Below are 27,764 nucleotides of genomic sequence, written 5' to 3'. Positions count from 1 at the left end.
AAGTTGTTTGCTGATCCCAAAATTGGACCCTGCAAACCAACGGTAGAACCCGAAATTGCATAGCGTACCGGTGTACGTACAGCGGCGTGCTTTGCAAACTATAAAAGAGGACGTGAATGTACTCACTTTTTCTCATCCCACTCGTCCTCCTTTGCTCATCTCAGGGGTTCTCTTCTCTCCTCTCCGCCTCCTCCTGCGACGCGTCTCAGCAGCTTGTCATAGGTGAGTGATGGTCTTGAAACTGTGAATTTGGCTGACCACCGGCGCTTGTCGCCATTTTTTGCCAGGCCATCGAGAGGTGAGCAACCGTGAAATGGTTTGGCATGGTACTCACATACACCCTTCTACAGCCCGCCACACGTAAAGGTACGTCCCGTTCCACAAGTTTCCGACGCGTCTGACAGGCTACACGCGTCTACACAGTTCCGCCGCCGCACCAGAGTCAAGCCACGTTGGTGGCATCTTGTTGATGCCTTGTCGCCGTGTGTTCTAGTCCACCAACACCCCAGCGAATGAAGGTAAGTAACAATGAAATGAGGAATTTGTCGACTTACCTGTGCCCGCCACTTTCTACAGGTCCAACACCCCGCCATCGGTCAATGTATGTTCCCTTACGTCTGGCTCTGACGTGTCTGACGGTCTACACAGCGCCGCCGTGTCGAAAATCAAGCCATGTTTGCATCCTAGGCCACCAACACCACTCAAAAGAAAGGTAAGCAACAAAGAAACAAGCAATTCATTGACTTACCCATGCCCGCCCCTATCTACAGCCTCATCGTAACATCCACCACAGCGTGAGGCTTTCTGAAGCCTCTGCCTCTGCCTCTGACAGTTTGCATGGTGCCGCCGTGTCGATAATCGAGCCAGTTACGCATGTCTTTGTAGTGGTTAGAGGTGAGCAATCAATATTGAAATGGTGTGGCATGGTACTCACATACACCCCTCTGCTGCGCGCCACCGGTAAAGGTATGTCCTATTGCACAGGTCTCCAACGCGTCTGACGGGCTACACACATCTACACAGCGCCGCCGCCGCACCAGAGTCGAGCCACGTCTCGTCGCCGTGTGTCCTGGGCATCCCAGCGAATGAAGGTACGCAACAAATATGAGGAATTCATTGACTTACCTCCTTCCACAGGTCCAACACCCCGCCATCTCTGACATGTCTGACGGTCTACAGCCGTGTACGCATGCTAGTAGGCCACCAACTCTCCTGAAAAGAAAGGTAAGCAACGAAGAAATAAGCGATGCATTGACTTACCTGTACCCACCCCATCGCCGTGTGCGTCCTAGACCACTGAATGTCTTGAAAAGAAAGGTAAGTAATAAAGGAATTAGGTTTCATTGACTTACCCAAGCCCGCCACTTCTACAGCCCGGCCGTAACGTCTTGTAGCGGCGGGACCCAACACCCCTTTCGCAACCCAACTATCAGAAACGCAAATTCCAGTGCGTCTGTCTGACGGTTTGCATGGTGCCGCCGTGTCGAGGATTGAGCCGTGTACGCATCCTAGGCCACCAACTCTGCTGAAAACAAAGGTAAGCAATGAAGAAATAAGCAATTCATTGACTTACCTGTACCCACCCCCTTCTAGAGCCCAATGATAACATCTGCCGGCGCGTGAGGCTCTCTGACGCCTCTGCCTCTGACGGTTTATTCAATACCGCCGTATTGAGAATCAAGCCGTGTGCGTCCTAGTCCACCGAATGCCCTGAAAAGAAAGGTAAGCAGCAAAGAAATGATGAATTCATTGACTTACCCGTGCCCGCCCCCTTGTACAGCCCAATCGTAACATCCGCCGGCGCGTGAGGCCCTCTGACGGTTTACACAGCGCCGCAGTGTTGAGGATCGAGCCGTGTTTGCGTCCTAGGCCGCCAACACCACTGAAAAGAAACGTAAGCAACAAATAAATGAGGTATGCATTGACTGACCCATGCTGTCAGATGTGTTGTAGCCCAGTGGAACGGGGCGTTGGTTGCTGCATTGTGCGTGGGCTGTGGAAATGTTGGACGGGTCGTCGACGAGAACGAGGTGGTGGGAAGGCCACAGCGGCGGGGCAACTAGAGCTGTGTGGGGGGTATGCGACCAACTCTCTGCAAAGAGAAGAAAGCAGCAAAGAAAGGATGAATACAGTGACTTGCGATTTCGCATTTACAGAGTGGAATTAAAATTAGCTTGGGCAGTTGATGAATTCCACTAGGAAATCGAATCAGAGGACCCTGACCAAAGCAGAATCAAGTACACGATAAAAATGCGGCACGGGGTATTCAGCGCATTAGGGAATTACGCGGGCAGGAAGCGTGGGAAACAAAAATGGCATTTTGTTGTCTGCCAGCTTACTATGGGCCTGTATTTGCTGACTGACGGCATACTTCACCTGCTTCCAACCATAGCTGACTTTGAATATCTTTAATCATAAAAGTCGCCATTAACCTGACGAGCAACCTGTTCTTGGATATACTGTCAGGGGCTGTGCTGGCGTTTGACACCTTGGAGCCCCTGATCTAGCCCTGACTTCCGAACGTAATTATAACAGCTGTAGGGCGAAACCAATGACTCAATACGACACAAGCTGTCTCTTCCTTCCCCCTACACGTCGACCTCGTGGATACTAGTCAAAGTGAAGGATGCCTCCAAACGCAATCGCAAATGCAAGCCGAGCAGTCAGTGAGGTATGCCTGTCGTGTCAGACGGATAGCAAGATCGCGAACGTTAGCTTGTATACTGGCCTGGCGGAGGTGACACGTGTTTTTGAACCAAAGCTCAAGAAAGGCGACAATAAGGTCATTGTGTCCGGTCTTCCTGATGTGCTGGTCCCAGATTCTCTTCGGTACGCTTTATTTTCTTTTATAAGGGTAACTGGTACTTAATTCAGTGGATGTGCTACAGAGTTGAAGGTCGCGGTCAATGTACAATTTATGAAGTTTCACTCTCGGATATTCCTTCTTCGGGTCCTATGACGACCTCTGATCGTCTTGAAGACTTGATAAAGCAGAAGATTCGGTTGGAGAAAGCGTTGACGCGGTGCCATAAAGCGATTGCGGCAGTTCAGTCTTTCCAGAACAGTATTGCCGTGCGACATGTCAAGGCAGATGAGTTGGCCGATTTGCAGCGAGGAATTGACGCGGCTGCAGAGGAATGGGATCTCAAGCAGCTTGATTTGGAAGAGCAAATTGCAGAGGTTACTAGAGACATTGAGCAAGAGCAAGTAGCATTGGGCGAGGTCAAAGTGGATAATAAGCTGCGCAAACGTGTCTACATAACTCTCGTCGCAGACAAAGAATGCGACGTTGAGATTGTTTTGAAATACGGTCAGCTTTATCTCATTCATCAAGTCTTGGTCACTAGTAATCTAAACTCTTTGGGACAGCTGTTTCCAGCGCTACCTGGGACCCTACTTACGCTATCTACGTGAAAATGGACACCAAGGAAAAGGCGGTAAAGGTTATATACAAAGCAGCCATCTCACAAAATACAGGAGAGGTGATTGAAATTATCTCGCTGCTCAGAACCTACCAAAGCTAATTCCCAGATCTAGTCCTGGAATGATATTCCATTGACTTTGGAGACAGTGACGCCCACAACAGGACTCAATATCCCGGAATTGCAGCCATGGACGCTTTCTATGTATAAGCCCATGTACGGAAAGTACCTGAGAAAAAGTGCTGCTGCCTCCAGCCTTAACACGTTCGGCGGCCACTCAATGAGAAAAGAACCTGCAGCTAGTTCCGATTCCGAATCTGATGGAGGTCCACCTGGAGGAGGAGGAAGACTGCATAGTTCGCGACCGCCCAACATCAAGGCCCGAGGCTTGACAGTCACATCGAAAGGGGACATCAATGCAACGTTCTCGGTCCCTGGATTAATGACGATTCCGAGTGACGGCGCTTCTCATACCGTGACTATAATGGAAGTGTATTTGGACGCAGCCATGTCCTGGGTTACGGTCCCAAAAAAATCGCCAAAGGCTCATTTAACTGTATGTCCTACATGTCTACCTTTTTCTGATAATTTCTCATCTATCTCTTTGGTTTATAGGCAAAAATAAAGAATGACTCTGAATATACCCTTTTACGCGGCATAGCAAGCATCTACGTCAATGGAAGTTTCATCTCGCGCTCTGATATCCCGTCTGTTAGTCCACAGGAAAGTTTTGATTGTCCTCTTGGGTAAGTCGTGTCCCCATAAAGCTACCACCCGTTTTCTAATATCTGTTTTACATAACAAAACAGCATCGACCCTGCAGTTCGCATCACCTATCACCCTCGTAGCAAGAAAGTCACTCAACCCAGCTTTACGCGCCGAAACTCTACGTACCTTTTTTCTCAACGCATCAGCATCAGTAACACCAAAGCGACGCCCATCAGCTACCTGAAAGTACGCGAGCAGGTGCCTGTATCAGAGGACAGCAATATTACAGTCAACCTGACCTCTCCGGGTCTCGTACTACCTCAGGCGAACAAAAAGGGTGTCATTATTGTACCGGAGCCAGTGAAGATTAGCTCTCAGGTGGTGGCGCGGTGGGAAGGCGCGGATGAGCCGGAGATGGATCCAGGGCAGGTTGGAAAGGATGGCAAGGTTTGTTCGCTGCAAATGACGTCAGAAGTTGTGTTGGTTTTACCCTTATATGGGGCGAGATACCTTAAAGAGACGACCCTGAGTGAAAGAGATAGAAGTTTTTTGCCATTTTTCGCACTGTTCAGTGACATAGTCTCTCCCCGCCCAAAGGCCATGCATTCATTTTTGCTATCTACTACAAAGGTGTCCCACTACAAAATAAAACACAAAAAAAAAGAAAAAGAAGGGAATGAAAGAACGAGAAGGGCGCATCATCAAGGGATCCCTAGATTGAGGTCTTGATAGACGAGCCAGATGGCAAGGGGCTAGGTGCCCGCGGGAACTTCAAAACCCCAACCATACAGTCAGAGCAAGGGGAAGTGACACGTACCTATCAAGTCGAGACACACGATTGAAGTTCCATCACCGTGTCTTGATAAAACAGCGACTCGTAATACGGTAATCCAGTCGGGTCTTGATAGATGAGCCAGATGGCGAGAGGCTAAGTGGCTGCGGGAACTTTATTTCAAATCTTAGGACCCCGACCATACGGTCAGCGCAAGACTGTACAACACAGGGGCAGCAACACGTACCTATAGAGCAGACTCACGCGCCGCCGGAACTCCAAACACCAAATCTCAAGGCAGAGCACATACCAGCACCGGGAACAACAAGTCACACCTCTCATTCGTCTGGACACAAATACTCACCCGTTGCAGGCACTCCAAGTCGATGGCGGGAAAAACTCACAAATTGCGGGAACTCTGAATATCAAGACTGGTTGCTGGCACTCCGACTCAACGGCGGCAAGAAACCACGGGTTGCGGGAATTCTGAGTATCAAGACTGGACGCTGGCACTGCAACTCAACGGCAGGAAGAAACCACGGGTCGCGGGAACTCCAAATTTCGAATTTCGAATCCTGCCAAACTGTGAGCAAATACAACACAATGCACGATAAATACACATACCTCTCATGTGTCTTGACACAAATACTCACGTGTCGATGGCGAAAAGTCGCGGGAACAAGACTAGACGCTGGCATCCCCAGTCAACGGTGGCAAGAATACACGGGTCGCGGGAACTCCAAATTTCAAATTTCGAATGCTAAGCGCCAACGCATACAGCAATGAGCACATTTTAGTCAGTTTAGGGGTAATTCCACGTACCAGCACTCAGTAAAGGAGTCGTAAAGATCCCGGGTGAGGCTTGCAGAACACCTAGCTCGGCGGAAGCCCAAAAATCGAATTTAGGAGGGGGAGGGCATAACACCGCGGACTGGCATAAAGACGGGATACAATCCCTAGCAGAAAAAAAAGGCAAGTCAACTTATATGTCACGTATTAAAGCTCCGCTATCCCTGACACAAACAAGCCAAAAGTCTTCTAGTAGCTCTAATCCAATTTCCTCCTATCAACGTATACGTACACTCCCGTCCCAACCTTTTTTTACTTTGTTTTCATGGACACAAATTCGTAATTGAATATAACTTTGCTGCTGCGTGAAAATCCTTGAATAATTTGTATATTTTGAACCTTTTCAAAATCCTTCCCCTCGCACTCAAATTACATCAAAATCTACCGCACCAAGGCAGAATACACGGTTCTGAATCTTCAAATTCTACATTCATTACAACTCGACAGGGGCTTCAAAATCTAAAATAACGCGAAAAACCAATGACCAAACATCCTGCTGCTAGCGCGTATCGGTTAACTTAGTAAGTAACCATGCACCTACTCGGAAATCCTCCCGTTCCAGTTCTTTTCACCTTAATTTTATAGACACGCCTTCGTAGCGTCGATTGAACATTGAATACAAATTTGCTGGTGCGTGAAAATCTTTGAATAATTCGTATATTTTTGAACCTCGTTACTTGCTTGTTACAGGTTCAAAAATCCAACCCCACTCAAATTACATTCGAATTCACCACACTCACATACACTACACGGTTTGGAGACTTCAAATTCAAATCAAGAAAATCGTACTACAAGTCGAACAGGGGCTTCAAAATCCAAAATAACACGCAAAATCAATGACGAAACATCCCTGCTGCTAGCGCGTATCAGTTAATTAGTGAGTAACCATGCACCTACCTGGAGATCTTGATCTCAAATCCAGCTCGTCGGTGCCCACAAACCAATCGCACGGTTCTCAGGGTCAGAATTAGGCTCTTGAATGACAAAGCTCGGAACAAAATCAGGCCTCGAGACGTTTCTCCGTCGCTTCAGTGACGCAATACACCAAAGTCGCCCGGAATCGCACATTTCGGACCATTGCGTATATTTTCAAGCGTGGTTCTGTTCCCTGACCGCTCACCTATGTCCGTTGATCCCCAGATTCCGCTGCAACATTCTGCAACAAATGATGACATTAGACTGTAGCCGACTGCACTAACCGAGTGGTTTGATTAGGCGCCCATTCATTTCTCGGCATTTATAGCGACCATCCCTTGTCGCGTGTGGCTCCACTTCAAAAGGGACAGTCAATACAAAACCAATTTAAACACAAATCCCGCTAAATTCCAGTTGAATTCCGTGCCACGTATCTCCTAAATTGAGAATTTCCAAGGTTAAATCGCTTCCAGATCCGGAGAAACTCACCTTCACAGCAAAGATACATCATAATACACCTATTCAAGTCGGTTACTACAACTAGACTCTCCCGGAAGTTAGTCACTGACTCGGTTTTCCTCCAGATTAATTCAACACATCCCATCCGTAACCGTGCCATTCCTGTTCAAGTTTGGATTCAGACGGATGACATAGAAGTGTCGTGTGGTTCTACTGTAAAAGGTACAGTAAACACATAATCCATTAAAATACAAATCTCGCTAAAATCAACTCAAATTCAAGTTCAATTCCGTGCCACGTATCTCCTAAAATCAGGTTTTCAAACGCCAAATTGCTTCCAGATCCGTAACAACTCACCTTCACAGCAAAGGTATGTCATAATATTCATGTTCAAGCCGTTTAGTACGACAAGACTCTCCCAGAAGTTAGTCGCTGATTCTGTTTTCCTCCGGATTACTTCAAAACATCCCATCCGTAAACTGTGCCATTCCTCTTCAAGTTTGGACTCGGAAGAATGACGTAGAGGTGTGTTCCTGCCCGGGAACTTATGTCCGGCATCCATGTAGCGCTATGTACTCACTATTGCAGCCTTAAACATACCTTGTTCAGATCCGTTTTACCTATGCATTGGCTTGATAGCTCAAGCGCGCGCTATACAGGACTAATCTAGTGTAAATACTAATCAAAATGTACGCAATTGGAGTTCAGAATACCAGATTATATTACAGCATTTCAATCTTGCAAGCAAACACACAAGTGTATTCGCGTTTAAACATGTTTACACTCAAAGAACTCGTATGTATCTGTAGCCTAACACTCTCCCCAGCCTTTATGCAATAGTTTCTCATCTCTGACAGAAGAAAATTTGGAAGGAGAATCAAAAAATTTACAAATAAAGTATGCTCACCTCCTTTCCCGGTTCAATTTCGCCATGTTTTCTATTCAATCAGTTTCCAATGCTTCACTGTATGGAAAGCAAATATATCACTTACGTTACCAAACTTCTTTGAAGCTAGTGCCCGCTCGGCTTTTAGTCCAATGCCTGGATTGCAATTAACGGTTGTGGGAGGAAATGGAGGGTTTTCCGCTTGTTTCTCGTTAGGTAGACCTATGCACATCATGCAGAGTCATAGCCCCTATTGATATACACTCCAGAATACAGGAAAGTAGTCAGTTTTCATTGAAAATATCAAGTTTTAACGATACAGCTCATCAGATCCAAATCTACCTACAACGTGGTTAGCTAGTTTAAGCACTTTGTAGCACTTTATAACTTTTGTACTCCATTATATTGCACAGGAAAGAGTCACTGTACCTCGATAAACCCTCCCGATGTTCATGAAATCTTCAAATAAAATCTGGAAACCAAATTGAATCAAAAGCACATACCTACAAAAGCGACGCAAATACACCAGAAATCGTTTCGGACGACATACGCACCTGCATACCCAGTCACCCTGAACACTAACCCACCGCCCCAGACCGCTCGAATGTCGAATAGAATGCGTACAATGCCGAGAGGACATGTACTCCTCCTCCCCATTTACCCATTTTCCAGCCTTTCAACTCGCTTTCTTTTCGCCCCCGTCGCGTTTCAGAGTGATTACGACACCTCTTGCATACCCGATCGAACTATCTGTCAGAGCGAAATGAGAGGAAGACGCGGTGAACTCGACGAACCTTGTTTGTGCGCTGGCAATACATGTACGCTGTACACTTTGTACGCGCGAATAATGCGGTTTTGTATGTGGTTCTGGGATAATAGGGGATGTCTGGGTATGTGGGTGATGACTGGTAGGTGCGAGTGAACGTTGGTGAAGCTGTGGATCCGCGATGGTCAGAGAATACATTCACTGCAAATGTACGCAACTTTACATTGGTTCCATTCATTGAACCGTTTATCTGGACTATCGAGGTCAGTATAATACCCCTGTGTAAGTGAAGAATTGACCTATCCCAGATCAACTTCAAATTTCATTGCAGAACCATCCCTATGCACCTCCGGAACATCTTCACCTCCATCCCAAATCCGCCGTTCTTCTCTCAAAAATTAAACTGGATTCATATCATCCCTGAATCTATCAATAGGTACTAGTCCAGTTCACGTACCCATTCTCATAATTTCGAAGTTTGAACACAAAATTTTTTATCCATCTCCCGAGAACGCCAGATATTGATTTTAGCAAAACAACACTAGAGCACAAAAAACCACGTACAATTGCAACATCCAAGTGAGCTAGAGAGCACCCTGGTACCTTTGCAATACTCAGTAAACGGCACCAACGTTTGAAATTTTGCAAGACAACTCAGCAAATGTGCACGCCACCCATATCCCTCTCCTCGTCCCAATCTTCCGAAATAACGCTATTTCAAAACGTCTGGAAATTTGGGTCGTTAGGGGTCCTGGTATTCGGGTAGGTAATATATCACCAACGTAAGATCGAGCGGCGTTCTGAATTCAAGGCTGGAAGCTAGAGCTCGAGGGGTAACGTTGAGGATTTATTCCAGATATCTGTAATTGCATGAATTAGCATGTTTCCGGTGAAATTTTTACTATACGTACTGGTCTAACGCAAAGGGATTGGAGTCCCAAGGTTGAAATGTGAGGTGTATTATCCAGCGCAGACCTGACGGGCATCAAGAAAGTAGGAGAAAGTTGAAGTGCTCGAATTAAGCTCGAAACAAACATTCAGATCAACTTGAAATAGACAAACACGCAGTCCACGAAAACATGAAAACACATCTATTCCAATTCTACAGACAGACAGGAGTGTATCCTACGGTAGATACACTCGGCTAGCACCCGCTTTGCGTTCAAGTTGTTTGCTGATCCCAAAATTGGACCCTGCAAACCAACGGTAGAACCCGAAATTGCATAGCGTACCGGTGTACGTACAGCAGCGTGCTTTGCAAACTATAAAAGAGGACGTGAATGTACTCACTTTTTCTCATCCCACTCGTCCTCCTCTGCTCATCTCAGGAGTTCTTTCCTCTCCTCTCCGCCTCCTCCTGCGACGCATCTCAGCAGCTTGTCATAGGTGAGTGATGGTCTTGAAACTGTGAATTTGGCTGACCACCGGCGCTCGTCGCCATTTCTTGCCAGGCCATCGAGAGGGCCATCGAGAGGTGAGTAACCGTGAAATGGTTTGGCATGGTACTCACATACACCCTTCTACAGCCCGCCACACGTAAAGGTACGTCCCGTTCCACAAGTTTCCGACGCGTCTGACAGGCTACACGCGTCTACACAGTTCCGCCGCCGCACCAGAGTCAAGCCACGTTGGTGGCATCTTGTTGATGCCTTGTCGCCGTGTGTTCTAGTCCACCAACACCCCAGCGAATGAAGGTAAGTAATAATGAAATGAGGAATTTGTCGACTTACCTGTGCCCGCCACTTTCTACAGGTCCAACACCCCGCCATTGGTCAATGTATGTTCCCTTACGTCTGCCTCTGACGTGTCTGACGGTCTACACAGCGCCGCCGTGTCGAAAATCAAGCCATGTTTGCATCCTAGGCCACCAACACCACTCAAAAGAAAGGTAAGCAACAAAGAAACAGTCAATTCATTGACTTACCCATGCCCGCCCCTATCTACAGCCTCATCGTAACATCCACCACAGCGTGAGGCTTTCTGAAGCCTCTGCCTCTGCCTCTGACAGTTTACATGGTGCCGCCGTGTCGATAATCGAGCCGGTTACGCATGTCTTTGTAGTGGTTAGAGGTGAGCAATCAATATTGAAATGGTGTGGCATGGTACTCACATACACCCCTCTGCTGCGTGCCACCGGTAAAGGTATGTCCTATTGCACAGGTCTCCAACGTGTCTGACGGGCTACACACATCTACACAGCGCTGCCGCCGCACCAGAGTTGAGCCACGTCTCGTCGCCGTGTGTCCTGGGCATCCCAGCGAATGAAGGTACGCAACAAATACGAGGAATTCATCGACTTACCTGTGCCCGCCCCTTCCACAGGTCCAACACCCCGCCATCTCTGACGTGTCTGACGGTCTACAGCCGTATACGCATGCTAGTAGGCCACCAACTCTCCTGAAAAGAAAGGTAAGCAACGAAGAAATAAGCAATGCATTGACTTACCTGTACCCACCCCATCGCCGTGTGCGTCCTAGACCACTGAATGTCTTGAAAAGAAAGGTAAGTAATAAAGGAATTAGGTTTCATTGACTTACCCAAGCCCGCCACTTCTACAGCCCGGCCGTAACGTCTTGTAGCGGCGGGACCCAACACCCCTTTCGCAACCCAACTATCAGAAATGCAAGTTCCAGTGCGTCTGTCTGACGGTTTGCATGGTGCCGCCATGTCGAGGATTGAGCCGTGTACGCATCCTAGGCCACCAACTCTGCTGAAAACAAAGGTAAGCAATGAAGAAATAAGCAATTCATTGACTTACCTGTACCCACCCCCTTCTAGAGCCCAATCATAACATCCGCCGGCGCGTGAGGCTCTCTGACGCCTCTGCCTCTGACGGTTTATACAATACCGCCGTATTGAGAATCGAGCCGTGTGCATCCTAGTCCACCGAATGCCCTGAAAAGAAAGGTAAGCAACAAATAAATACGGAATTCATTGACTTACACGAGCCCGCCCCCTTGTACAGCCCAATCGTGACATCCGCCGGCGCGTGAGGCCCTCTGACGGTTTACACAGCGCCGCAGTGTTGAGGATCGAGCCGTGTTTGCGTCCTAGGCCGCCAACACCACTGAAAAAAAAGGTAAGCAACAAATAAATGAGGTATGCATTGACTGACCCATGCTGTCAGATGCGTTGTAGCCCAGTGGAACGGGGCGCTGGTTGCTGCATTGTGCGTGGGCTGTGGAAATGTTGGACGGTCGTCGACGAGAACGAGGTGGTGGGAAGGCCACAGCGGCGGGGCAACTAGAGCTGTGTGGGGGGTATGCGACCAACTCTCTGCAAAGAGAAGAAAGCAGCAAAGAAAGGATGAATACAGTGACTTGCGATTTCGCATTTACAGAGTGGAATTAAAATTAGCTTGGGCAGTTGATGAATTCCACTAGGAAATTGAATCAGAGGACCCTGACCAAAGCAGAATCAAGTACACGATAAGAATGCGGCACGGGGTATTCAGCGCATTAGGGAAATACGCGGGCAGGAAGCGTGGGAAACAAAAAATGGCATTTTGTTGTCTGCCAGCTTACTATGGGCCTGTATTTGCTGACTGACGGCATACTTCACCTGCTTCCAACCATAGCTGACTTTGAATATCTTTAATCATAAAAGTCGCCATTAACCTGACGAGCAACCTGTTCTTGGATATACTGTCAGGGGCTGTGCTGGCGTTTGACACCTTGGAGCCCCTGATCTAGCCCTGACTTCCAAACGTAATTATAACAGAACCAATGACTCAATACGACACAAGCTGTCTCTTCCTTCACCCTACTACTCAAAGTGAAGGATGCCTCCAAACGCAATCGCAAATGCAAGCCGAGCAGTCAGTGAGGTATGCCTGTCGTGTCAGACGGATAGCAAGATCGCGAACGTTAGCTTGTATACTGGCCTGGCGGAGGTGACGCGTGTTTTTGAACCAAAGCTCAAGAAAGGCGACAATAAGGTCATTGTGTCCGGTCTTCCTGATGTGCTGGTCCCAGATTCTCTTCGGTACGCTTTATTTTCTTTTATAAGGGTAACTGGTACTTAATTCAGTGGATGTGCTACAGAGTTGAAGGTCGCGGTCAATGTACAATTTATGAAGTTTCACTCTCCGATATTCCTTCTTCGGGTCCTATGACGACCTCTGATCGTCTTGAAGACTTGATAAAGCAGAAGATTCGGTTGGAGAAAGCGTTGATGCGGTGCCATAAAGCGATCGCGGCAGTTCAGTCTTTCCAGAACAGTATTGCCGTGCGACATGTCAAGGCAGATGAGTTGGCCAATTTGCAGCGAGGAATTGACGCGGCTGCAGAGGAATGGGATCTCAAGCAGCTTGATTTGGAAGAGCAAATTACAGAGGTTACTAGAGACATTGAGCAAGAGCAAGTAGCATTGGGCGAGGTCAAAGTGGATAATAAGCTGCGCAAACGTGTCTACATAACTCTCGTCGCAGACAAAGAATGCGACGTTGAGATTGTTTTGAAATACGGTCAGCTTTATCTCATTCATCAAGTCTTGGTCACTAGTAGTCTAAACTCTTTGGGACAGCTGTTTCCAGCGCTACCTGGGACCCTACTTACGCTATCTACGTGAAAATGGACACCAAGGAAAAGGCGGTAAAGCTTATATACAAAGCAGCCATCTCACAAAATACAGGAGAGGTGATTGAAATTATCTCGCTGCTCAGAACCTACCAAAGCTAATTCCCAGATCTAGTCCTGGAATGATATTCCATTGACTTTGGAGACAGTGACGCCCACAACAGGACTCAATATCCCGGAATTGCAGCCATGGACGCTTTCTATGTATAAGCCCATGTACGGAAAGTACCTGAGAAAAAGTGCTGCTGCCTCCAGCCTTAACACGTTCGGCGGCCACTCAATGAGAAAAGAATCTGCAGCTAGTTCCGATTCTGAATCTGATGGAGGTCCACCTAGAGGAGGAGGAAGACTGCATAGTTCGCGACCGCCCAACATCAAGGCCCGAGGCTTGACAGTCACATCGAAAGGGGACATCAATGCAACGTTCTCGGTCCCTGGATTAATGACGATTCCGAGTGACGGCGCTTCTCATACCGTGACTATAATGGAAGTGTATTTGGACGCAGCCATGTCCTGGGTTACGGTCCCAAAAAAATCGCCAAAGGCTCATTTAACTGTATGTCCTACATGTCTACCTTTTTCTGATAATTTCTCATCTATCTCTTTGGTTTATAGGCAAAAATAAAGAATGACTCTGAATATACCCTTTTACGCGGCATAGCAAGCATCTACGTCAATGGAAGTTTCATCTCGCGCTCTGATATCCCGACTGTTAGCCCACAGGAAAGTTTTGATTGTCCTCTTGGGTAAGTCGTGTCCCCATAAAGCTACCACCCGTTTTCTAATATCTGTTTTACATAACAAAACAGCATCGACCCTGCAGTTCGCATCACCTATCACCCTCGTAGCAAGAAAGTCACTCAACCCAGCTTTACGCGCCGAAACTCTACGTACCTTTTTTCTCAACGCATCAGCATCAGTAACACCAAAGCGACGCCCATCAGCTACCTGAAAGTACGCGAGCAGGTGCCTGTATCAGAGGACAGCAATATTACAGTCAACCTGACCTCTCCGGGTCTCGTACTACCTCAGGCGAACAAAAAGGGTGTCATTATTGTACCGGAGCCAGTGAAGATTAGCTCTCAGGTGGTGGCGCGGTGGGAAGGCGCGGATGAGCCGGAGATGGATCCAGGGCAGGTTGGAAAGGATGGCAAGGTTTGTTCGCTGCAAATGACGTCAGAAGTTGTGTTGGTTTTACCCTTATATGGGGCGAGATACCTTAAAGAGACGACCCTGAGTGAAAGAGATAGAAGTTTTTTGCCATTTTTCGCACTGTTCAGTGACATAGTCTCTCCCCGCCCAAAGGCCATGCATTCATTTTTGCTATCTACTACAAAGGTGTCCCACTACAAAATAAAACACAAAAAAAAAGAAAAAGAAGGGAATGAAAGAACGAGAAGGGCGCATCATCAAGGGATCCCTAGATTGAGGTCTTGATAGACGAGCCAGATGGCAAGGGGCTAGGTGCCCGCGGGAACTTCAAAACCCCAACCATACAGTCAGAGCAAGGGGAAGTGACACGTACCTATCAAGTCGAGACACACGATTGAAGTTCCATCACCGTGTCTTGATAAAACAGCGACTCGTAATACGGTAATCCAGTCGGGTCTTGATAGATGAGCCAGATGGCGAGAGGCTAAGTGGCTGCGGGAACTTTATTTCAAATCTTAGGACCCCGACCATACGGTCAGCGCAAGACTGTACAACACAGGGGCAGCAACACGTACCTATAGAGCAGACTCACGCGCCGCCGGAACTCCAAACACCAAATCTCAAGGCAGAGCACATACCAGCACCGGGAACAACAAGTCACACCTCTCATTCGTCTGGACACAAATACTCACCCGTTGCAGGCACTCCAAGTCGATGGCGGGAAAAACTCACAAATTGCGGGAACTCTGAATATCAAGACTGGTTGCTGGCACTCCGACTCAACGGCGGCAAGAAACCACGGGTTGCGGGAATTCTGAGTATCAAGACTGGACGCTGGCACTGCAACTCAACGGCAGGAAGAAACCACGGGTCGCGGGAACTCCAAATTTCGAATTTCGAATCCTGCCAAACTGTGAGCAAATACAACACAATGCACGATAAATACACATACCTCTCATGTGTCTTGACACAAATACTCACGTGTCGATGGCGAAAAGTCGCGGGAACAAGACTAGACGCTGGCATCCCCAGTCAACGGTGGCAAGAATACACGGGTCGCGGGAACTCCAAATTTCAAATTTCGAATGCTAAGCGCCAACGCATACAGCAATGAGCACATTTTAGTCAGTTTAGGGGTAATTCCACGTACCAGCACTCAGTAAAGGAGTCGTAAAGATCCCGGGTGAGGCTTGCAGAACACCTAGCTCGGCGGAAGCCCAAAAATCGAATTTAGGAGGGGGAGGGCATAACACCGCGGACTGGCATAAAGACGGGATACAATCCCTAGCAGAAAAAAAAGGCAAGTCAACTTATATGTCACGTATTAAAGCTCCGCTATCCCTGACACAAACAAGCCAAAAGTCTTCTAGTAGCTCTAATCCAATTTCCTCCTATCAACGTATACGTACACTCCCGTCCCAACCTTTTTTTACTTTGTTTTCATGGACACAAATTCGTAATTGAATATAACTTTGCTGCTGCGTGAAAATCCTTGAATAATTTGTATATTTTGAACCTTTTCAAAATCCTTCCCCTCGCACTCAAATTACATCAAAATCTACCGCACCAAGGCAGAATACACGGTTCTGAATCTTCAAATTCTACATTCATTACAACTCGACAGGGGCTTCAAAATCTAAAATAACGCGAAAAACCAATGACCAAACATCCTGCTGCTAGCGCGTATCGGTTAACTTAGTAAGTAACCATGCACCTACTCGGAAATCCTCCCGTTCCAGTTCTTTTCACCTTAATTTTATAGACACGCCTTCGTAGCGTCGATTGAACATTGAATACAAATTTGCTGGTGCGTGAAAATCTTTGAATAATTCGTATATTTTTGAACCTCGTTACTTGCTTGTTACAGGTTCAAAAATCCAACCCCACTCAAATTACATTCGAATTCACCACACTCACATACACTACACGGTTTGGAGACTTCAAATTCAAATCAAGAAAATCGTACTACAAGTCGAACAGGGGCTTCAAAATCCAAAATAACACGCAAAATCAATGACGAAACATCCCTGCTGCTAGCGCGTATCAGTTAATTAGTGAGTAACCATGCACCTACCTGGAGATCTTGATCTCAAATCCAGCTCGTCGGTGCCCACAAACCAATCGCACGGTTCTCAGGGTCAGAATTAGGCTCTTGAATGACAAAGCTCGGAACAAAATCAGGCCTCGAGACGTTTCTCCGTCGCTTCAGTGACGCAATACACCAAAGTCGCCCGGAATCGCACATTTCGGACCATTGCGTATATTTTCAAGCGTGGTTCTGTTCCCTGACCGCTCACCTATGTCCGTTGATCCCCAGATTCCGCTGCAACATTCTGCAACAAATGATGACATTAGACTGTAGCCGACTGCACTAACCGAGTGGTTTGATTAGGCGCCCATTCATTTCTCGGCATTTATAGCGACCATCCCTTGTCGCGTGTGGCTCCACTTCAAAAGGGACAGTCAATACAAAACCAATTTAAACACAAATCCCGCTAAATTCCAGTTGAATTCCGTGCCACGTATCTCCTAAATTGAGAATTTCCAAGGTTAAATCGCTTCCAGATCCGGAGAAACTCACCTTCACAGCAAAGATACATCATAATACACCTATTCAAGTCGGTTACTACAACTAGACTCTCCCGGAAGTTAGTCACTGACTCGGTTTTCCTCCAGATTAATTCAACACATCCCATCCGTAACCGTGCCATTCCTGTTCAAGTTTGGATTCAGACGGATGACATAGAAGTGTCGTGTGGTTCTACTGTAAAAGGTACAGTAAACACATAATCCATTAAAATACAAATCTCGCTAAAATCAACTCAAATTCAAGTTCAATTCCGTGCCACGTATCTCCTAAAATCAGGTTTTCAAACGCCAAATTGCTTCCAGATCCGTAACAACTCACCTTCACAGCAAAGGTATGTCATAATATTCATGTTCAAGCCGTTTAGTACGACAAGACTCTCCCAGAAGTTAGTCGCTGATTCTGTTTTCCTCCGGATTACTTCAAAACATCCCATCCGTAAACTGTGCCATTCCTCTTCAAGTTTGGACTCGGAAGAATGACGTAGAGGTGTGTTCCTGCCCGGGAACTTATGTCCGGCATCCATGTAGCGCTATGTACTCACTATTGCAGCCTTAAACATACCTTGTTCAGATCCGTTTTACCTATGCATTGGCTTGATAGCTCAAGCGCGCGCTATACAGGACTAATCTAGTGTAAATACTAATCAAAATGTACGCAATTGGAGTTCAGAATACCAGATTATATTACAGCATTTCAATCTTGCAAGCAAACACACAAGTGTATTCGCGTTTAAACATGTTTACACTCAAAGAACTCGTATGTATCTGTAGCCTAACACTCTCCCCAGCCTTTATGCAATAGTTTCTCATCTCTGACAGAAGAAAATTTGGAAGGAGAATCAAAAAATTTACAAATAAAGTATGCTCACCTCCTTTCCCGGTTCAATTTCGCCATGTTTTCTATTCAATCAGTTTCCAATGCTTCACTGTATGGAAAGCAAATATATCACTTACGTTACCAAACTTCTTTGAAGCTAGTGCCCGCTCGGCTTTTAGTCCAATGCCTGGATTGCAATTAACGGTTGTGGGAGGAAATGGAGGGTTTTCCGCTTGTTTCTCGTTAGGTAGACCTATGCACATCATGCAGAGTCATAGCCCCTATTGATATACACTCCAGAATACAGGAAAGTAGTCAGTTTTCATTGAAAATATCAAGTTTTAACGATACAGCTCATCAGATCCAAATCTACCTACAACGTGGTTAGCTAGTTTAAGCACTTTGTAGCACTTTATAACTTTTGTACTCCATTATATTGCACAGGAAAGAGTCACTGTACCTCGATAAACCCTCCCGATGTTCATGAAATCTTCAAATAAAATCTGGAAACCAAATTGAATCAAAAGCACATACCTACAAAAGCGACGCAAATACACCAGAAATCGTTTCGGACGACATACGCACCTGCATACCCAGTCACCCTGAACACTAACCCACCGCCCCAGACCGCTCGAATGTCGAATAGAATGCGTACAATGCCGAGAGGACATGTACTCCTCCTCCCCATTTACCCATTTTCCAGCCTTTCAACTCGCTTTCTTTTCGCCCCCGTCGCGTTTCAGAGTGATTACGACACCTCTTGCATACCCGATCGAACTATCTGTCAGAGCGAAATGAGAGGAAGACGCGGTGAACTCGACGAACCTTGTTTGTGCGCTGGCAATACATGTACGCTGTACACTTTGTACGCGCGAATAATGCGGTTTTGTATGTGGTTCTGGGATAATAGGGGATGTCTGGGTATGTGGGTGATGACTGGTAGGTGCGAGTGAACGTTGGTGAAGCTGTGGATCCGCGATGGTCAGAGAATACATTCACTGCAAATGTACGCAACTTTACATTGGTTCCATTCATTGAACCGTTTATCTGGACTATCGAGGTCAGTATAATACCCCTGTGTAAGTGAAGAATTGACCTATCCCAGATCAACTTCAAATTTCATTGCAGAACCATCCCTATGCACCTCCGGAACATCTTCACCTCCATCCCAAATCCGCCGTTCTTCTCTCAAAAATTAAACTGGATTCATATCATCCCTGAATCTATCAATAGGTACTAGTCCAGTTCACGTACCCATTCTCATAATTTCGAAGTTTGAACACAAAATTTTTTATCCATCTCCCGAGAACGCCAGATATTGATTTTAGCAAAACAACACTAGAGCACAAAAAACCACGTACAATTGCAACATCCAAGTGAGCTAGAGAGCACCCTGGTACCTTTGCAATACTCAGTAAACGGCACCAACGTTTGAAATTTTGCAAGACAACTCAGCAAATGTGCACGCCACCCATATCCCTCTCCTCGTCCCAATCTTCCGAAATAACGCTATTTCAAAACGTCTGGAAATTTGGGTCGTTAGGGGTCCTGGTATTCGGGTAGGTAATATATCACCAACGTAAGATCGAGCGGCGTTCTGAATTCAAGGCTGGAAGCTAGAGCTCGAGGGGTAACGTTGAGGATTTATTCCAGATATCTGTAATTGCATGAATTAGCATGTTTCCGGTGAAATTTTTACTATACGTACTGGTCTAACGCAAAGGGATTGGAGTCCCAAGGTTGAAATGTGAGGTGTATTATCCAGCGCAGACCTGACGGGCATCAAGAAAGTAGGAGAAAGTTGAAGTGCTCGAATTAAGCTCGAAACAAACATTCAGATCAACTTGAAATAGACAAACACGCAGTCCACGAAAACATGAAAACACATCTATTCCAATTCTACAGACAGACAGGAGTGTATCCTACGGTAGATACACTCGGCTAGCACCCGCTTTGCGTTCAAGTTGTTTGCTGATCCCAAAATTGGACCCTGCAAACCAACGGTAGAACCCGAAATTGCATAGCGTACCGGTGTACGTACAGCAGCGTGCTTTGCAAACTATAAAAGAGGACGTGAATGTACTCACTTTTTCTCATCCCACTCGTCCTCCTCTGCTCATCTCAGGAGTTCTTTCCTCTCCTCTCCGCCTCCTCCTGCGACGCATCTCAGCAGCTTGTCATAGGTGAGTGATGGTCTTGAAACTGTGAATTTGGCTGACCACCGGCGCTCGTCGCCATTTCTTGCCAGGCCATCGAGAGGGCCATCGAGAGGTGAGTAACCGTGAAATGGTTTGGCATGGTACTCACATACACCCTTCTACAGCCCGCCACACGTAAAGGTACGTCCCGTTCCACAAGTTTCCGACGCGTCTGACAGGCTACACGCGTCTACACAGTTCCGCCGCCGCACCAGAGTCAAGCCACGTTGGTGGCATCTTGTTGATGCCTTGTCGCCGTGTGTTCTAGTCCACCAACACCCCAGCGAATGAAGGTAAGTAATAATGAAATGAGGAATTTGTCGACTTACCTGTGCCCGCCACTTTCTACAGGTCCAACACCCCGCCATTGGTCAATGTATGTTCCCTTACGTCTGCCTCTGACGTGTCTGACGGTCTACACAGCGCCGCCGTGTCGAAAATCAAGCCATGTTTGCATCCTAGGCCACCAACACCACTCAAAAGAAAGGTAAGCAACAAAGAAACAGTCAATTCATTGACTTACCCATGCCCGCCCCTATCTACAGCCTCATCGTAACATCCACCACAGCGTGAGGCTTTCTGAAGCCTCTGCCTCTGCCTCTGACAGTTTACATGGTGCCGCCGTGTCGATAATCGAGCCGGTTACGCATGTCTTTGTAGTGGTTAGAGGTGAGCAATCAATATTGAAATGGTGTGGCATGGTACTCACATACACCCCTCTGCTGCGTGCCACCGGTAAAGGTATGTCCTATTGCACAGGTCTCCAACGTGTCTGACGGGCTACACACATCTACACAGCGCTGCCGCCGCACCAGAGTTGAGCCACGTCTCGTCGCCGTGTGTCCTGGGCATCCCAGCGAATGAAGGTACGCAACAAATACGAGGAATTCATCGACTTACCTGTGCCCGCCCCTTCCACAGGTCCAACACCCCGCCATCTCTGACGTGTCTGACGGTCTACAGCCGTATACGCATGCTAGTAGGCCACCAACTCTCCTGAAAAGAAAGGTAAGCAACGAAGAAATAAGCAATGCATTGACTTACCTGTACCCACCCCATCGCCGTGTGCGTCCTAGACCACTGAATGTCTTGAAAAGAAAGGTAAGTAATAAAGGAATTAGGTTTCATTGACTTACCCAAGCCCGCCACTTCTACAGCCCGGCCGTAACGTCTTGTAGCGGCGGGACCCAACACCCCTTTCGCAACCCAACTATCAGAAATGCAAGTTCCAGTGCGTCTGTCTGACGGTTTGCATGGTGCCGCCATGTCGAGGATTGAGCCGTGTACGCATCCTAGGCCACCAACTCTGCTGAAAACAAAGGTAAGCAATGAAGAAATAAGCAATTCATTGACTTACCTGTACCCACCCCCTTCTAGAGCCCAATCATAACATCCGCCGGCGCGTGAGGCTCTCTGACGCCTCTGCCTCTGACGGTTTATACAATACCGCCGTATTGAGAATCGAGCCGTGTGCATCCTAGTCCACCGAATGCCCTGAAAAGAAAGGTAAGCAACAAATAAATACGGAATTCATTGACTTACACGAGCCCGCCCCCTTGTACAGCCCAATCGTGACATCCGCCGGCGCGTGAGGCCCTCTGACGGTTTACACAGCGCCGCAGTGTTGAGGATCGAGCCGTGTTTGCGTCCTAGGCCGCCAACACCACTGAAAAAAAAGGTAAGCAACAAATAAATGAGGTATGCATTGACTGACCCATGCTGTCAGATGCGTTGTAGCCCAGTGGAACGGGGCGCTGGTTGCTGCATTGTGCGTGGGCTGTGGAAATGTTGGACGGTCGTCGACGAGAACGAGGTGGTGGGAAGGCCACAGCGGCGGGGCAACTAGAGCTGTGTGGGGGGTATGCGACCAACTCTCTGCAAAGAGAAGAAAGCAGCAAAGAAAGGATGAATACAGTGACTTGCGATTTCGCATTTACAGAGTGGAATTAAAATTAGCTTGGGCAGTTGATGAATTCCACTAGGAAATTGAATCAGAGGACCCTGACCAAAGCAGAATCAAGTACACGATAAGAATGCGGCACGGGGTATTCAGCGCATTAGGGAAATACGCGGGCAGGAAGCGTGGGAAACAAAAAATGGCATTTTGTTGTCTGCCAGCTTACTATGGGCCTGTATTTGCTGACTGACGGCATACTTCACCTGCTTCCAACCATAGCTGACTTTGAATATCTTTAATCATAAAAGTCGCCATTAACCTGACGAGCAACCTGTTCTTGGATATACTGTCAGGGGCTGTGCTGGCGTTTGACACCTTGGAGCCCCTGATCTAGCCCTGACTTCCAAACGTAATTATAACAGAACCAATGACTCAATACGACACAAGCTGTCTCTTCCTTCACCCTACTACTCAAAGTGAAGGATGCCTCCAAACGCAATCGCAAATGCAAGCCGAGCAGTCAGTGAGGTATGCCTGTCGTGTCAGACGGATAGCAAGATCGCGAACGTTAGCTTGTATACTGGCCTGGCGGAGGTGACGCGTGTTTTTGAACCAAAGCTCAAGAAAGGCGACAATAAGGTCATTGTGTCCGGTCTTCCTGATGTGCTGGTCCCAGATTCTCTTCGGTACGCTTTATTTTCTTTTATAAGGGTAACTGGTACTTAATTCAGTGGATGTGCTACAGAGTTGAAGGTCGCGGTCAATGTACAATTTATGAAGTTTCACTCTCCGATATTCCTTCTTCGGGTCCTATGACGACCTCTGATCGTCTTGAAGACTTGATAAAGCAGAAGATTCGGTTGGAGAAAGCGTTGATGCGGTGCCATAAAGCGATCGCGGCAGTTCAGTCTTTCCAGAACAGTATTGCCGTGCGACATGTCAAGGCAGATGAGTTGGCCAATTTGCAGCGAGGAATTGACGCGGCTGCAGAGGAATGGGATCTCAAGCAGCTTGATTTGGAAGAGCAAATTACAGAGGTTACTAGAGACATTGAGCAAGAGCAAGTAGCATTGGGCGAGGTCAAAGTGGATAATAAGCTGCGCAAACGTGTCTACATAACTCTCGTCGCAGACAAAGAATGCGACGTTGAGATTGTTTTGAAATACGGTCAGCTTTATCTCATTCATCAAGTCTTGGTCACTAGTAGTCTAAACTCTTTGGGACAGCTGTTTCCAGCGCTACCTGGGACCCTACTTACGCTATCTACGTGAAAATGGACACCAAGGAAAAGGCGGTAAAGCTTATATACAAAGCAGCCATCTCACAAAATACAGGAGAGGTGATTGAAATTATCTCGCTGCTCAGAACCTACCAAAGCTAATTCCCAGATCTAGTCCTGGAATGATATTCCATTGACTTTGGAGACAGTGACGCCCACAACAGGACTCAATATCCCGGAATTGCAGCCATGGACGCTTTCTATGTATAAGCCCATGTACGGAAAGTACCTGAGAAAAAGTGCTGCTGCCTCCAGCCTTAACACGTTCGGCGGCCACTCAATGAGAAAAGAATCTGCAGCTAGTTCCGATTCTGAATCTGATGGAGGTCCACCTAGAGGAGGAGGAAGACTGCATAGTTCGCGACCGCCCAACATCAAGGCCCGAGGCTTGACAGTCACATCGAAAGGGGACATCAATGCAACGTTCTCGGTCCCTGGATTAATGACGATTCCGAGTGACGGCGCTTCTCATACCGTGACTATAATGGAAGTGTATTTGGACGCAGCCATGTCCTGGGTTACGGTCCCAAAAAAATCGCCAAAGGCTCATTTAACTGTATGTCCTACATGTCTACCTTTTTCTGATAATTTCTCATCTATCTCTTTGGTTTATAGGCAAAAATAAAGAATGACTCTGAATATACCCTTTTACGCGGCATAGCAAGCATCTACGTCAATGGAAGTTTCATCTCGCGCTCTGATATCCCGACTGTTAGCCCACAGGAAAGTTTTGATTGTCCTCTTGGGTAAGTCGTGTCCCCATAAAGCTACCACCCGTTTTCTAATATCTGTTTTACATAACAAAACAGCATCGACCCTGCAGTTCGCATCACCTATCACCCTCGTAGCAAGAAAGTCACTCAACCCAGCTTTACGCGCCGAAACTCTACGTACCTTTTTTCTCAACGCATCAGCATCAGTAACACCAAAGCGACGCCCATCAGCTACCTGAAAGTACGCGAGCAGGTGCCTGTATCAGAGGACAGCAATATTACAGTCAACCTGACCTCTCCGGGTCTCGTACTACCTCAGGCGAACAAAAAGGGTGTCATTATTGTACCGGAGCCAGTGAAGATTAGCTCTCAGGTAGTGGCGCGGTGGGAAGGCGCGGATGAGCCGGAGATGGATCCAGGGCAGGTTGGAAAGGATGGCAAGTTTAATTGGGTTTGTTCGCTGCAGGCCCAAGGGAAACTTGTCCTTCTTTTATCCTGGGAGGTTGTCTGTCCTCCTGGTACGAATATTGAAGGACTGGATGCATAGCAAGGTATAACAAGGATATTTTGGTCACTCTGTGCCTTTGAGGTCCAAGCCACCCGTGTTGGTTTTGACTGAGAAAGTACGTATATTTTTGTTGAATATCTAGTTATAAAAATATCTTTTACAATGGTGTCTAATATTTTGGTTTAGTTGTGCATTGTCCATATGTGCTGTGTTCCATCCGGCAGTTATATATTACCATCCTGTTTCCATCTAAAAATTCAAGGATTTATATATACAAATGATTCGAGGAGCTGCTCGTTTCCAAAGGCATTTACTCAAGGTCAGCAAACACAAACTCCGCGAAACGTATGGTAAGGTCAGAGCCTCCGATCGTGACTATACACATATGGCCTCAGCTGCAGACTTCGAATGGCGAATGGATAGGAGAGCCACTTACACAGGTCGTAAAACTCTTCCTTGGAGAGGTTGGGCAACTTTTGATGCGCGGACGTGAGTGGGATTCCGACTCTCTGATAGAAGAGAAAAAGGTATCAGCGAAGACTGAGGCTCATATGATCATTCCCCGACCTTTGGGTGTACGCTGTGGACCTGGCGTATGCACAGACCGAGGCTGGCTGTGATGGCGTCCGCTTCTTGGGCTTCCAAATAGCGAAGGAATGCGGCTTCATGATCTACGAACGCGTCCAAGGAGGCCATCAGGCGGACGATAGACGGCGCCTGTGGTGTCTTGAAGAACGACTTCAGCTTGGATTTCTAAGGAAAGGTACATCATCAGTTAAGAAGAGAAGCGGGGCCTGGGTGAGCGACGCCGACTCGGGGGGTAGGGAAGGTAGAGGGATAATTAAAGAAGACGAGTACGGACCAGAGAAGGCATGGTCTGACATCGCTCCATGAGGATTTTGGCTGCCCTAGGATTGTTGCGCGCAATGGAACTAGGAAATTCTTCGTGCCATTGCTTGGAGTGCATGAACAAACAGGAGTCGGGGTTATTTTTGTTCAAGAGCGGACCCCAGTCCGCGAGGCACTCGGCGAGATTGTCCATCTGGTCGCACATGTCGCCAATATCGATGCGGTCGAAGGAGGCGTCAGAGAAGGCGGGCAGGACCCCTATGGAGATGCCCTTAGAGAGGAGGCGAGAATCGTACTGCAGCAAATGGAGGTTGATGTTAAGCTCCTTCATTCGCAAAGAGAACTCGCGAAGCTCGGATTTGATATGGAAGAAGAGACAACCAATTATGTCTGCCGTAGGGTCGAGCCCAAATCGAAGTCCCGTGGTTCGTACTGCTGAGACGTCCCACCCGTGCAGTGGATTAATGTCACTGCTAAGTCCCATCCATTCTCCTTGAGAAGAAAACATTAATCTAGAACGTTTGGTGTTCAGATGCTTAGCTTTGAGAATACCAGACGACTACATTTTTGTTGCTCACCTGTTCGGTGACTTGAAGGGTTTGAGATCCAATGAGAATGGTGCCAGAATGCCCGTCTTCCAGAACCTGTCAAGCGCGAGCCTGTGTCCCGGCACAAGCATAGACAAAAGTTTCTCTCTATCGTCTATCTGAAAAGGGTCCTGCAGGCTTTCTCTCATTGCATCGATCGTCTTCGAGAGACTGCATGTTGAAGAAAACATCTCCATTGGCTTTTTGATCCCAGAAGCTGGCTGTGCAGAGTATAGTTTTCCACGCCCGCGGGTTCGTAGTGTTGTTTGGAAGGACATTTCTCCGTCAGCAAGCTCTTCGCCGTATATGGTGTTCACGCAGTAACGCATGTACGACGCCGCAGTTTCAGGAAGGCTGGCAGAATACATCAGATGCAGGGCCAGTTCGGCAGATTCGTCGATGGATGGTCCAGGAGTGAGAAGAGCACAGAGGATGACCAGCATCCGGTTGAGAACGACCGTGTTGCTGTTGTTGAGGAGAATATCGATTTTTCCCGGGTACCCATTCGGAAGACGGTTGACGGTTTGGACAAGATTGCGAATATCACTAGCAGCTGCAATAGTTGAAATTGCAGAGTTAGTTTGACAACATGGGATCCACAATTCGCTTACCTGTCATGCAAATTTTGAGATCTTTGGTATAGAGCTCGCCCTCGTTATGCTGAAGCTGGAGGATGTCATATGCGGGAAATCCTGTATTTTTGAAGTTGTCGACAGAAGAAGACGCTGGGAGAAATTTGCAGTCTGAGAGTAATGGCCGTCTGTTCTCAGACATCCAGCCCGGTTCCCAGTCGTGTTGCAAGTACTGGTGTTCACAATCAAGGCGATGTTTGGACCAGTGTTGACGTTGGCATCGTCCTGAGCAATACTGGACGCTCGATTAGACGCTGAGGTGATGGATTCGCTGAACGAAACACATACCTTAACCAAAGAGCACTAAGACAAAGTCAAATAAGCTGAAAAGGTCAGTCGCAGTGTTCATTAATATGAAGAAGTACCTGGGAACAAGCCATGAGTCCTGTATTGACGCAGGGTTCCGCTCCAGGACCTTTGTTGGAGGCATTGGCGCATGGCATCTGAGAGATAACTTTCCCATTTGGACCCGATCCCAATCCGTACGACATAAGCGATTCCAAAGTTTGTGTACTCCCGTTGTTCTCTAGATGGTTGGAGATCGCGGACATAGGCCTCTTGATACGCAAAAGCACTTCTCGACAATACCGATAGTCGACCAGCATCTCGAGCTGCAGCTACACAAAGAGGTTTAATGCTCGTGGGTACCATTCACCACGCTGGCGACTGCCGCCATTATGTAGCCAACGGACACTGCGAAGCAGGGATTACATGAATTCTAGAAGCCTCAGTGAGTTATAGAAGTAGAATATCCTGTTTCGTCCAGACAATTTTGGATTTTACGTGATGGCGGGTTGCTCTGACTGAGTGGAGATAAAAGGGAGGCCCGAGTCTGTGAGAGCACCCGAATGTCTTCTTTATGAGGGCGAGTCGACTGTAGTCCTTGCGCGAATGGGTCTCGGCTTCATTTCTGAGAGCCCCAAATTGTAAAATTGTTTGTTCATGCTCAAAATTAAGGATATCTACCCCTCATTTCATGATGATTGTCAGACACAGACTTGGGGAGGCGAGCTAAAAATCTACCGTGTGGCGGAAATCACAGAGCGCCAGCAGTGCGTAAATGGCTGTTCCGATCAATGTGCGTCGAATTAAGTGCATCGGCCCAATGCAATGACGAGGCTGGCTGGACGGACCAGTGAAAGCCGAGACTGAGCATTGAGAATCGTCCATTCGTTCCCAATTCGTTCCA

The 27,764-nt window shown here is 47.3% G+C and overlaps 7 protein-coding genes across 7 annotated transcripts; 3 read left to right on the top strand and 4 right to left on the bottom strand.

Moving 5' to 3' along the window:
- Positions 1–1,173: 1,173 nt before the first annotated feature.
- JR316_0008397 (uncharacterized protein) lies at positions 1,174–1,934 on the bottom strand (the record flags this gene model as incomplete). The annotated part of the gene is made up of 6 exons (XM_047894112.1): positions 1,174–1,212; positions 1,261–1,304; positions 1,353–1,525; positions 1,584–1,693; positions 1,759–1,882; positions 1,927–1,934. The coding sequence occupies 6 exons, from the start codon at positions 1,932–1,934 to the stop codon at positions 1,174–1,176; spliced, it is 498 nt and encodes a 165-aa protein (XP_047747427.1).
- A 692-nt stretch (positions 1,935–2,626) lies between these two features.
- On the top strand, positions 2,627–4,645 carry JR316_0008396 (Protein F37C4.5; the record flags this gene model as incomplete). The annotated part of the gene is made up of 7 exons (XM_047894111.1): positions 2,627–2,829; positions 2,889–3,310; positions 3,370–3,482; positions 3,538–3,978; positions 4,038–4,168; positions 4,232–4,577; positions 4,637–4,645. 7 exons carry the CDS (start codon positions 2,627–2,629, stop codon positions 4,643–4,645), a joined length of 1,665 nt encoding a protein of 554 aa, XP_047747426.1.
- A 6,490-nt stretch (positions 4,646–11,135) lies between these two features.
- JR316_0008395 (uncharacterized protein) lies at positions 11,136–11,444 on the bottom strand (the record flags this gene model as incomplete). The annotated part of the gene is made up of 3 exons (XM_047894110.1): positions 11,136–11,174; positions 11,223–11,266; positions 11,315–11,444. The coding sequence occupies 3 exons, from the start codon at positions 11,442–11,444 to the stop codon at positions 11,136–11,138; spliced, it is 213 nt and encodes a 70-aa protein (XP_047747425.1).
- Positions 11,445–12,558: 1,114 nt separating this feature from the next.
- On the top strand, positions 12,559–14,577 carry JR316_0008394 (Protein F37C4.5; the record flags this gene model as incomplete). Its single annotated transcript, XM_047894109.1, has 7 exons — positions 12,559–12,761; positions 12,821–13,242; positions 13,302–13,414; positions 13,470–13,910; positions 13,970–14,100; positions 14,164–14,509; positions 14,569–14,577. The coding sequence occupies 7 exons, from the start codon at positions 12,559–12,561 to the stop codon at positions 14,575–14,577; spliced, it is 1,665 nt and encodes a 554-aa protein (XP_047747424.1).
- A 6,490-nt stretch (positions 14,578–21,067) lies between these two features.
- Positions 21,068–21,376, bottom strand: JR316_0008393 (uncharacterized protein; the record flags this gene model as incomplete). The annotated part of the gene is made up of 3 exons (XM_047894108.1): positions 21,068–21,106; positions 21,155–21,198; positions 21,247–21,376. 3 exons carry the CDS (start codon positions 21,374–21,376, stop codon positions 21,068–21,070), a joined length of 213 nt encoding a protein of 70 aa, XP_047747423.1.
- A 1,114-nt stretch (positions 21,377–22,490) lies between these two features.
- JR316_0008392 (Protein F37C4.5) lies at positions 22,491–24,546 on the top strand (the record flags this gene model as incomplete). The annotated part of the gene is made up of 6 exons (XM_047894107.1): positions 22,491–22,693; positions 22,753–23,174; positions 23,234–23,346; positions 23,402–23,842; positions 23,902–24,032; positions 24,096–24,546. 6 exons carry the CDS (start codon positions 22,491–22,493, stop codon positions 24,544–24,546), a joined length of 1,761 nt encoding a protein of 586 aa, XP_047747422.1.
- Positions 24,547–24,817: 271 nt separating this feature from the next.
- Positions 24,818–27,005, bottom strand: JR316_0008391 (uncharacterized protein; the record flags this gene model as incomplete). The annotated part of the gene is made up of 9 exons (XM_047894106.1): positions 24,818–24,882; positions 24,944–25,016; positions 25,075–25,260; positions 25,370–25,868; positions 25,935–26,496; positions 26,555–26,668; positions 26,716–26,810; positions 26,864–26,878; positions 26,941–27,005. The coding sequence occupies 9 exons, from the start codon at positions 27,003–27,005 to the stop codon at positions 24,818–24,820; spliced, it is 1,674 nt and encodes a 557-aa protein (XP_047747421.1).
- Between the last annotated feature and the right edge of the window lie 759 nt (positions 27,006–27,764).

Source organism: Psilocybe cubensis, chromosome 7, assembly GCF_017499595.1.
Source record: "Psilocybe cubensis strain MGC-MH-2018 chromosome 7, whole genome shotgun sequence".
Lineage (NCBI taxonomy): Eukaryota > Fungi > Basidiomycota > Agaricomycetes > Agaricales > Agrocybaceae > Psilocybe > Psilocybe cubensis.
This window is presented reverse-complemented; position numbering and strand designations above follow the sequence as displayed.